Source organism: Pleurotus ostreatus (genome assembly GCF_014466165.1).
Source record: "Pleurotus ostreatus strain PC9 chromosome Unknown scaffold_4, whole genome shotgun sequence".
NCBI lineage: Eukaryota > Fungi > Basidiomycota > Agaricomycetes > Agaricales > Pleurotaceae > Pleurotus > Pleurotus ostreatus.
In genome coordinates, this window is record NW_023503159.1 from 1,064,512 (window position 1) to 1,074,506 (window position 9,995).

The 9,995-nt window shown below is 50.1% G+C and overlaps 5 protein-coding genes and 1 non-coding gene across 6 annotated transcripts; 2 read left to right on the plus strand and 4 right to left on the minus strand.

Annotated features, from left to right (window-relative positions):
* Window positions 1–77: 77 nt before the first annotated feature.
* Window positions 78–1,399, minus strand: CIA1 (Cytosolic iron-sulfur protein assembly protein; the record flags this gene model as incomplete). Its single annotated transcript, XM_036775727.1, has 5 exons — window positions 78–272; window positions 330–671; window positions 735–823; window positions 898–1,302; window positions 1,360–1,399. 5 exons carry the CDS (start codon window positions 1,397–1,399, stop codon window positions 78–80), a joined length of 1,071 nt encoding a protein of 356 aa, XP_036631746.1.
* A 611-nt stretch (window positions 1,400–2,010) lies between these two features.
* On the minus strand, window positions 2,011–3,129 carry PC9H_006176 (uncharacterized protein; the record flags this gene model as incomplete). The annotated part of the gene is made up of 3 exons (XM_036775728.1): window positions 2,011–2,342; window positions 2,392–2,633; window positions 2,684–3,129. The coding sequence occupies 3 exons, from the start codon at window positions 3,127–3,129 to the stop codon at window positions 2,011–2,013; spliced, it is 1,020 nt and encodes a 339-aa protein (XP_036631747.1).
* Window positions 3,130–3,333: 204 nt separating this feature from the next.
* PC9H_006177 (uncharacterized protein) lies at window positions 3,334–4,814 on the plus strand (the record flags this gene model as incomplete). Its single annotated transcript, XM_036775729.1, has 4 exons — window positions 3,334–3,485; window positions 3,553–4,339; window positions 4,388–4,671; window positions 4,724–4,814. 4 exons carry the CDS (start codon window positions 3,334–3,336, stop codon window positions 4,812–4,814), a joined length of 1,314 nt encoding a protein of 437 aa, XP_036631748.1.
* A 1,728-nt stretch (window positions 4,815–6,542) lies between these two features.
* On the plus strand, window positions 6,543–6,626 carry PC9H_006178. The gene has a single exon. It is a non-coding gene; the product is annotated as a tRNA-Tyr (tRNA).
* A 103-nt stretch (window positions 6,627–6,729) lies between these two features.
* Window positions 6,730–9,108, minus strand: PC9H_006179 (uncharacterized protein; the record flags this gene model as incomplete). The annotated part of the gene is made up of 5 exons (XM_036775730.1): window positions 6,730–6,793; window positions 6,857–7,227; window positions 7,284–8,614; window positions 8,668–8,850; window positions 8,895–9,108. The coding sequence occupies 5 exons, from the start codon at window positions 9,106–9,108 to the stop codon at window positions 6,730–6,732; spliced, it is 2,163 nt and encodes a 720-aa protein (XP_036631749.1).
* Window positions 9,109–9,154: 46 nt separating this feature from the next.
* PC9H_006180 (uncharacterized protein) lies at window positions 9,155–9,995 on the minus strand (the record flags this gene model as incomplete). Its single annotated transcript, XM_036775731.1, has 4 exons — window positions 9,155–9,533; window positions 9,585–9,716; window positions 9,767–9,860; window positions 9,920–9,995. 4 exons carry the CDS (start codon window positions 9,993–9,995, stop codon window positions 9,155–9,157), a joined length of 681 nt encoding a protein of 226 aa, XP_036631750.1.

Consider the following 9,995-nt stretch of genomic DNA (forward strand, 5'->3'; position numbering starts at 1 on the left):
CTTGGTGGTACGCTCCGTAACACTTTGAAGGCGATCATGATTTAGAGTCTACGTATACTTATGTGCTGGGGCCGCCGTCATTCCGGTATTACTTTCCATACTCTGACCGAACAATCGTCCCCTGCGGTGGCGAGTATATTCTCGTAGCCTTGTCGTGGGCACCAAGCGACCGCGTTGACATCGTACACGCCGTGAGCAGCTTCTAGTCTGGCAATGATCGAGTGTCCTGGCGGCGTCGATGACATCGGGGCGGTATCGCTATCCGAAGGTTTCTAACCGTCGAGTAAGTAAGTCAAAGCAGAGAGAGAGACAGGGCAATTTAGACATACGGTCAATTCCCAGACCATCACTTGTCCGTCTCCGCTCGCGCTCGCGAGCCAACCAAGAGACGCGTCGTCGTTGCTCTTGCCCACTCCCCAGCTAATCGAATATACACTCCGCTCGTGCCCGGTAAGGACGAGCACCGACTCCCAGCTGTGCTCCTTGACCCGTTTCCATATCCGAACCGTCTTGTCGTCGGAGGACGATGCGAGGTATCGGCCATCCGGGGACCACGATACGCACCAAACCGTCGACTCGTGCCCTTTAAGCGTCGCAAAGCAGAACCAATCATCCGAGGGATCGTCGATGTAGAGTCTTATTGTATCGTCGTAAGAGGCAGACGCCAGGATCTGCTCTGGGGGTTACGCGATGAGTTACGTTGCCTGGGATCGGTCAAAGGAGGAATTAGTGACCTCCTCGTGTGGATGCCATGCGACGCATTTGACATCTTGCGTATGCTCCATCAACACGCCCAAGCATTCGAAATCCACATCAGGTTGGACTGATCCACGACACGAATCAGGCAGTCAGTCAGCGAACACCATCCGTCAAGAGCAAAGAAGCACGATCGCTCACCCTCCCACACCCAAACCGTTTTATCTCTGCTGCAGCTAGCCAACAGCGTGCCCGAACTCGAATATGCGACGCTCTTGCATTCTGTCTCGTGCCCCTCCAGCAGACTCGAGCACTCCCATTCCCCTGCATTCGGCCCCTCACCTTCGTCGCCGCCTTCCTGCTCCCATATCCCCACATTCGCGTCGAACGAAGCGGTGGCCAAGCTGAGACCCGAGGGGGACCACGCTACGGCACGTACAGTCTTGGTGTGCCCCGTGCTGATCGTGGTGTTGTGCGTGAACCGGAGATCCGGCGAATCTGTGGCGTGGTCGTAGTGGTACAATCGCACAGTTTTATCGGCTGAGCAGGATGCGAGCAGGGGTTTTGCGGGGTTCCAGGCAATGTTCCATGCTCGCTCGTCATGTCCTGAGAGTAGGGAGGGAGCTGAGCTGAGCAATCAGATCGCAGATGTAGACATCTCACCCTGAAGTTCAGCAACCTTGGCGATTTTGAAACGAGTCATTGATTTCGCGACAGCGTTGTAGGAGGAGACGGTGAACGCTGAAATTGAAATCTGGTGTTCTCCATTCACCCCTGTGCAATCACGTGTACATATGGGCTTCAACGGTTTTGGATTGGACTACATGTTGAACTGAAGCCACAAGCTTGGGAGACTTACGCGAAGGCCAAAAGCATTGTCAGCCTCGAAAGACCATTGACTATTTCGTCTAGCGAATTCGGAAATTACTAGCTCATTGAAACTACACCCAAAGGACTTCGAGTCATTGCAACCCAACACAACAACGCTGGCTGTAGGCCCCGAGCAACTTTCGGCGATATTCTGAAATCGGTCGATGCATTTCTATATCAGCTAGGCGAGGTTGCACAAGACCTGAAGTATTTCAACATAACCCACGATCTACTACTTGGGCGTGCCACCGTAGCGGACGCGAAGCAGGTCTCATATGCAATTTTATTGCCGTAGTAGTGAACCCACTTCGTTGTCTGGACGAAAGAAGCCTAAAGCTGATACGCTGTTATATCACCAGTAGAAAGATTCAATACGATGGATACCAGACTACCAGATGAGAAATGCATCCAAGGGATGTCAATGCAAAAGTACAAAATTAAAATCTACGACACATGAGATGTGTCGTTCGCAGTCGAAGTCCTCGATTCTGAATCGCTCGAACTATCCGTTGCAGATGAACCTGAACTTGAGTCTTCGGGTTCACTGGCACTACCACTCTCCGGAAAGAGCGTGTATTTTCTTTCTTCGTCTGTAATGGTATTGTACCATTCTCGCCACTCTTCGAGATCCTGGATCAGTTTTTCGGCCTCCGTGTAAGCCCGTTCAAATTCGCTCTCGGTACGGAGTCGGAAACGAACACGCCTTAGCAAGTGTCCCGCCCCTCCAGGCTTGATCTCTGAGAGATTGAAGTCGTGTCCGTAGAAATGGACGAAACCTGGATCGTCGATAAGAAACCGACGATAAGGAGCAAGACAAAGACGCACGTTTCTGCCACACCTTCAACATATATGCAATATGGTAAATCTCCTTGCACCCAAACTCAGCGGAAGCAGGTACAAGGTCGTCTGGGATGATGGCTTGTTTTACCTGACACTCGTGTGGCTCGACATCTTCAAGGTCAATGAACATAACCTGGCCGTCGTCGACGACGATATTGTAGTCCTCGAGGTCACCGTGGCAGAACCCGGCACGATGTAGAGTACTGAGCTTGTTTAAGATCTCCGCCCTGAGAGAATGTCAGTTTTGGATTGGATTTGGACGCCGTAATGTACGCACTTGAGGTCTTCAGGGTATTCAACGTTGAAATCGATGGGAAGCCCAGAAAATTCGAGAACGAGGAACGATACAACTTGATCGTCGTCTTCAACCTGATACAACCCGTAACAATTTGGGATTAGGTATCCCTGCCAAGAGTGGAGCTTTCGTTCATAGGCATTGATTTCGCGTTTGAACGCTGCTGGCCTTGCCACCGCCGCATACGCATCGGTCTTGATAACGACGTCGATGGCTTTAGAGCCGGGGATACGAAGCGTGCCTCTGTACACTTGCGTAAATTCTCCTTCTTGAAGGGGAGTCACCTCGGAGATCCGACCTGTGAGCGGACTCGGAGGTTGTGTGGTGGGAACAGCGCGAATACGAGGCATTTCTATGTTCTGGGCCGGGTTGAACCGGGCATCGCTGAGGCAGCACTCGATAACTATACGGTCAAGTGGACTGTTCATCTTCAACGTCGTGGTGGTCAGAGTCTAAATGCAAAAGTGATTCAAGTGTGTCTTCTCACGTGACTTTAAGTTGAAACGTTGTGCCAGTGACTCTGCCCTTATTCTGTGAAGATTGCTGGCAATAACGAGAGTCAACAGATGAAGCCGATGATATCAGATCTCTTACATAAACTCTGAAGTCTGGCGACTGGGTCCGTTATACAAATGTTCTCTCCCGTTGCCGCTAATTTCGACCACGGTGGGCCCGTCGACATCGGCGTAGATCATGATACAACCCCGAAGGCGAAAGTCTTGCGAACTACCCGTAGGTCAAAGGAGATCGCTCCTCCAATTTTTCAACGACGAAGTACTCGCATGTAAGCAATAATCATGTCTTCAAACCATACTGTTGCATTAAACATTCACTCATTGTTATGCCTTCAGTTCGAATAGGACATCTTCATTGCAAGAGCAATATGCGAAGAAGGCTCCTAATCAGCGAGACCTGACACCCCCGGGGGATATTTTCGGCCCAGATCCTACTCGACAGCAGCTCGCCAGTACCGTATCACAATCGATGCCGCAGTCCCCGCAGAGCTTCGGACTTGCCGCATTTTTGCAAGTTTTGAAACCACCTGCTATCCCTATCCAAATTCCGTCCTCTATTAGCTCGAGAATATCCACGGCCACAAAAGGACTGACAAAGTCAGACCTCAACCTGAACAGCTCATCACACGAGCTTCGAAAGGTGGTTCCATTCTCTCCTATGTTAGATCAGCTTCTTCCGGACATCCAGGATTTCCTCGCTGGTCCTGAGTTTGATGATGGCGCATGGTGGCTCAACAAAGTGAAGCCTGACCTCACTTCGTCTCACCTGCCCCGTCAAATTTTCACAGAGCATGACACCGAAGATTATATATGGGCCGTTATCATACGCCCCGCTATTGCCGTCATTCATCACTGCTTATACGGAGACGAACATCATGACTTTCCTGGTGCATCTTCCATTGGTGGCTCATCGCCAGTCCCTGATGGTATCCTCTTTGGAAAAAATATTCAAGACTTAGTAGCCGTTTTCGAGTTTAAGAATCCGGTCGTCTTAGACAAGAGTGAAGAAACCTTGGATGAACTTCTTCAAACTTGGCCGAAGATGAAGCTCGGGCGCGCTGCCAAGTTCAATTGGCCTCAGAGGATTAACGGTTTGACAAAGACGACGAAGCTATTGTGTCAGGTATGTTTCTAATCACCTATTCAGTCCCACCTGTTTACATATCCATAGGTATGGCGCCAAATGGATGCCAAAAAAGTCTTCTATGGCGTTCTTTCGTCGTACAAGCGAACCTACTTCCTTGTGCGCTCGGCAGAAGATCCCAGTGCATTGTACATTTCACGCAGTTATTCTTACGATGAAGACATCCTATTCATAACCACTGTCTTCATCGCATTAGCTGTGGGATGTTTGCGAACCAAGCAACTTTTACTTCCGAAGGTCGATATCGCACACTGGACAGGATTAGGACACTCTGAGAAGCATGATCCTACCATACCTGGCCTTGTTGAACTGTGAGTCCAAGCTATTCACTTATCATGTAATATTTAACATACGTTAAAACAGTACAATGGCACCAAAAGTCCCTGGGGAAAATGATACTGTCACCGACCGTGAAGAGAAATTCAAGTGGGTGGATAAGGAGAGCGATGATTGATGGTCAATGAACGGTGATCGCGCAGCAATGCCAAAATGAGCTTTGTAGCTTCGCGTGCCATAACAATCAATGCTATTGCATTCGATGGAGTGTTTCGGCAAATACAACTATGTACATCATTTGCAATCGTTGGGCTGGGCTTCGTGGCATGTCATGTAATTAAGCATGTCGCTCATAGTACTCCATATTCGGCCTTTAAAGAAGGTAAGTGCTTTGAAGTAAATCTGAGAATGAACTGAAGTCATAGTGCCTACTTCACGACGTACTAGTTCAATTATTCAGTCGAAACGATGCGAGACCCAATCCTATCAGGTCTTTGAAACTTTGAGGTCTTTCTACCAATATCCTCTCAAGTTACGACTGAGTGACTCAGAACCGCGATGAGCCTGACTACGTCGACACTGACGACACAACACTAAAGGTGAAAACCTTGTGGACTTGTATCTCGAAGGGGATCCCTCCTGTATTCGAGTGTAACCGTGGGAATTACAAAGCCAGACTACTATGTCCGTCAACTTGAACTTAACGCCGATTCATGGAAATTATCATATGTGGGTAAGCTGGCATCTCTGGCACGTTAACGTAGGGAATCGAGAATTTCACTCGAACAGGTATTACGCCAAACGGCCAGCTGTGAAATACTCGCGTCTTTCCTTGTTACCGCCCCAGCTATTTCGTGGAGCTTCTATCCTCGATGTCGGCTGCAATGAAGGCTGGGTGACCTGCGAGATTGGTGAGTCGTGTTCTCAAGCTGGCTAGATTTACTGACAAATCTTCCTAACTTGCAAGCTCAGTCGTGGGGAGCTCGAAGAGTGGTTGGTGTCGATATCGACGATACTTGAACGCGCTTCGCGTGGAAGCGGGAAAAGACGGTTTGGTCAACTCAAAAACCGATTGCTACCATCGACGACAAATCAATGGATCGCCTTCAAAAGCCTGGATACGTTCCTGCGTCACTTGAGCATACGTTTGAACCATTACCGATGCCTTCAGCCCAGCCTGCAAATAAGCATCTGTTTCCTCATAACCTAACTTTTTGAACAGCGGACTGGACAAACAATACGATACCGCAGGATGCTGGCCGTTACGATGCGGTGATCGCGTGAGTGACATATGGAAAAATATTCTCGTAGGCTGAAGGTACCTCAGCTTTTCGCTGACGAAATGGATTTATTTGAACGGCGGTGATGACGCGTTACTGCGGTTTTTTCGCCGCGTGTACGATGTGTTGCTGCCCGGCGGATCGTTGGTGCTAGAGCCACAAGCTTGGGAGACTAACGCGAAGCCCCAAACGCTCGGACAACGTTGGTCTGTCTCTCTTGCGGTAGAGATGACTATTGATTGTTTTGTTTAGCGACTTAGGGAAAATGCCAAGTTTCTGACACTGCGTCCAAAGGACTTCGAAGGAGATCGGCTTTGGTCCAGCACAGCATCTGGGAACGACTGGGGAAGGAGGTAAGTGGGCCTAGTTGTGGACTTCTACTCCCCTAAACCCTCTTTGTTAGGATTTTGTAGGCCGGTAGATATCTCTACGAAACCTTCATCATTCTTGGTTTTCCCAAGGGCCTGATCAAAAGCATGTGAGTAACAAGTTGGGTCATGCACTTAGCCGACGGACGTCGTTTCGTTTATCAACAAGCTGAGCCCATGTAGCCTAGGTAAGGATGATCATCTACGATTATAACCTGAAGTCGGAATGATGAACACCCTTGTCCACCATAGTATAAGCCCTCGGTAGCTCAGTTGGAAGAGCGTGGGACTGTAATGGATACTATCATCCCAAGGCCACTGGTTCGATCCCGGTCTGAGGGAGGCTTCCTTTTGCTTCTCTACTATCTCATTCCGATGAGAAGCTCAAGGGTTAATTTTGTGCAAATCATAGATTCACGTAAATACAACGCAATCACGCCTATGCTCATCGCGTACAAGACTTCTTGTGATCCTTCCAATGTGATTTCTGACAGCCAGAATCACAGTATCTACGACGGTGACAAATCAGAGAAGTGTACAATATATATATATATATATAAATGATAACATACCTAGCTTTCGTACACCCCCCACATTTTCGCAATGCAGCGCTCGGAGCGCCACACCACGAACACCTGTAAAGTTTGACATGATTCGTGTTGACGTTCGGATGCCCACAGAATACATGGGGCGCGGCGTCTTCTTCGCAATCATCTTGGGCACCATCCAACCATGCAGATAAGTCATCTTCCACGGTCTCAGCAACGATAGGTCGGTCTGTCGCTCCTTCGTCAAACCGCGATATGACTTCCCCCCACTCTTTCACTGCATCAGCGTACAACTTCGTCACAGTTTGCTGTGTTAGTCGCAGCATCGTCTTTGGAGGCGGCGCTGACAAGATGGTGCTAATCTCGTCAGCTATACTCAGCCTACGAAAAACAGTCTAATGATAAACGGTCAACGTATCTGAGTAAGCAGTCTTTGCAGATCCAAACGCACCTTCAATTCGCTCAAGCTGGAGTCAATCTCTGATCCACGGATCACCAGCGTCAGGAGAATATACCAATAAGAAACATTCTTTATGTTGCGGTTGTCGGGAGGAGCTTCTTCTAGGTAGATCTTCGCATCTTCATAAGCACTAGTGAGGAAGGTCACCCCCTCTTCCCATTTTTGATCACCATCCATCGGCGCATCTTGGAGTGTTATGACGCCCAGGTCCCCAGCGTGAGCCACCGCTCGCTGCAGCATCTGGAAGCGAAGGAAAGGTGTGATCTTCGCGCACTTCAACCCCTTCTTTGCAGCGCGGAGGCCTTCTTCGGCGTTTGCGGACAGCGTAATTGCATAATAATAATATGCAATATCCGGCCTGCTTTCTAGCCCCTTGCGCGCAAGGGTCACGGCCTCTGGTATTCTGCCTTTCAAAATAAACGACTTGATTTCAAGGATATTGGCTAGATGCTGCTCGTCGGGCTTCCCTTTGTCACGAATGGCCTTCGCGCAAAAGGGCAGGGCATCGGACCACATAGAAAAAGGAAGCCCTAAAGATGCGTTCTCCATGCGCCCGGTCCGCGGGTTCTCGGTCTGGAACGCGCCTTGGGCGATGGAGAATTCGGTCTTGACAATTAGCGCAGCGAGCTTTAGGCCCAAGCCGTAGATGTCGTGATCTTGAGCACACTGTAGGAAGGCCTTCTGGTTGGCGACGCTGGCCGACAAGGTCATAAAATACTCGGTTTTTGGGGCACCATAGGCCACAAGGATGTCCTTGACGTGCTGCGGGAATCGCTCGAATGCGGTAATCATCCGCTGGGGATCCAGCATCAATCTGTCTTCTTCCGCCCCCTTCGCGTGCAGGCGGATGAGACCGCCGAGGCAGGTGCAGCGAGCGACCCAGTCCTTGCTTCTGAGTCCTGCGACGAGGAATCGGATCATCGACGGAATCCTATTGCAAATTTCGGGACAATGTGTGGTCGATGAGGCCAGCAAGCTGTAAGCGTGATTGACTGCATAGTGCGAGATATTGGGTTTTCGGATGTTATCGACTGTGACTTGGAGTACCGATTGTAGGCCAATTGCACGGATGGTGCTGGATGGTGGGGGCTCCGGGTTGCTTACAATGGCTGCAACGCAGGGCGCCAAAGTAACGATGCAGAGTTCTGCGATTTTGGAGTCATCAGGGTACCTCTCCATCAGAGCGACCAGTGTAGGAGAATGAAGAGCTATCGCGACGCGGCAATCAGCACCACCATGATGGGTGACAGTGGTCAACGCTCGCAAGGCCATGTGACGGGCTGAATCGAACTCTAATAAAGGGAACAGTCGGTCAAGGAAGCCTATGGAAATATCAGTACGTTAGGATACACGCGAGGGTGAGACTGTCAAGGACCTCCTTCAATAATCTTATCTCGTAGTATAGAGTCGGTGCACATCTTTGCAAATACACCTACAACGCCCCCCATGATTTTATCGTTCCCTTTATTGGAGACATACGCCTGATCGAGCCTCCGGTGGATATTATTGAAGTCAGCATGGATCTTCTTGAGGCCGTGCCTGGTAGTTAGATCTACACCTAAGCATCAGTCCCCCTTCGTCGCGTTACTTCATGGCACGGACTGGGTAGATGGAAAGCGTCGCACATGGTGTGGACGATGGCGTCCCATGAATCAGCGTTGTCGATGTCTCCTATGTACGCTGCTGGTGTAGACGATGCCCCGCTACCACTCGAGCGTCCGCTCTGGCGAGATTTAGCGGAACGTTTGCCACCTGGACCAGGCATGGTGGTAGTGGAATGAGCGAGAAAGGGAGCAGTCGTTTGTTCTTCTGACATAGGGGCTCAGTACAAAATACATCTGATGGACTCGAGAATCGACAGGTCAAGTCCTCCGCCGTTTACTACTTCGACTAGCTTCGAGGATATCATCCTTTCTCTCATCGACACGTTTCAAAAAGTCCACTTTTTCCAGATAGCCTCCGCCTTTGCGATTCGCGTCCAGTTCTTCCTGCAAACCCGAACTTGCTTCGGCAGCGACATGCGCACGCCAGTCCATGGCTGATTTCTCAAGCGTGGACAGCTTTTTGGCTTTCCCCGATGGTAGAGGTGCCAATGTCACTTTCGATTTACGGGCGCCTGGACGTTTGGCCGGGGGCTTCGGGGTCGAGCTCGTTGACGCGGATGCAGATGTCGACGACGTTTCGCCAGCACGGGGCCATCTCTTCGCGTCCTCAGAGTCTTCGTCCACCTCAAGAACATCTCTAGAATTGTTCAGGGCGTCCGTTACGACAAACAGATAGGCAACGACGCACATCACATCTTCACCAGCAAATCTGTATCTCTTCTCTATCTTCACCTTCACCTTGGTTGTCGCGGTATGGGCTTGAGAGGGGGGTACAGATGCAACGGAAGCTTGAAAGCTAGCCCATAATGCATCCTTGGCGCTGGGGGTTGCTTCAACGGATGTTCATGGGTCTGGTGTACGCAGCCTCACGCTTTCTTTGCTTCCTCGTCCTCTGCTGTAGTAGGTATCGGGTGCGGTATGCTTTTGTCTTCGTGTCCCCCGTCTTCGTCTGAAGAACTTGAGTCTAGTGAGTAAGTGTCAGAATCAGGGAGGCCGCAATCAAGCTGAGAATTCCAATGATACCCTTTTCTACCGGTGGCACATAATCTCCGTCGTTTTCAGAATCAGAGTCGAATTCTGCTGTGCGGGGGCAGGACAT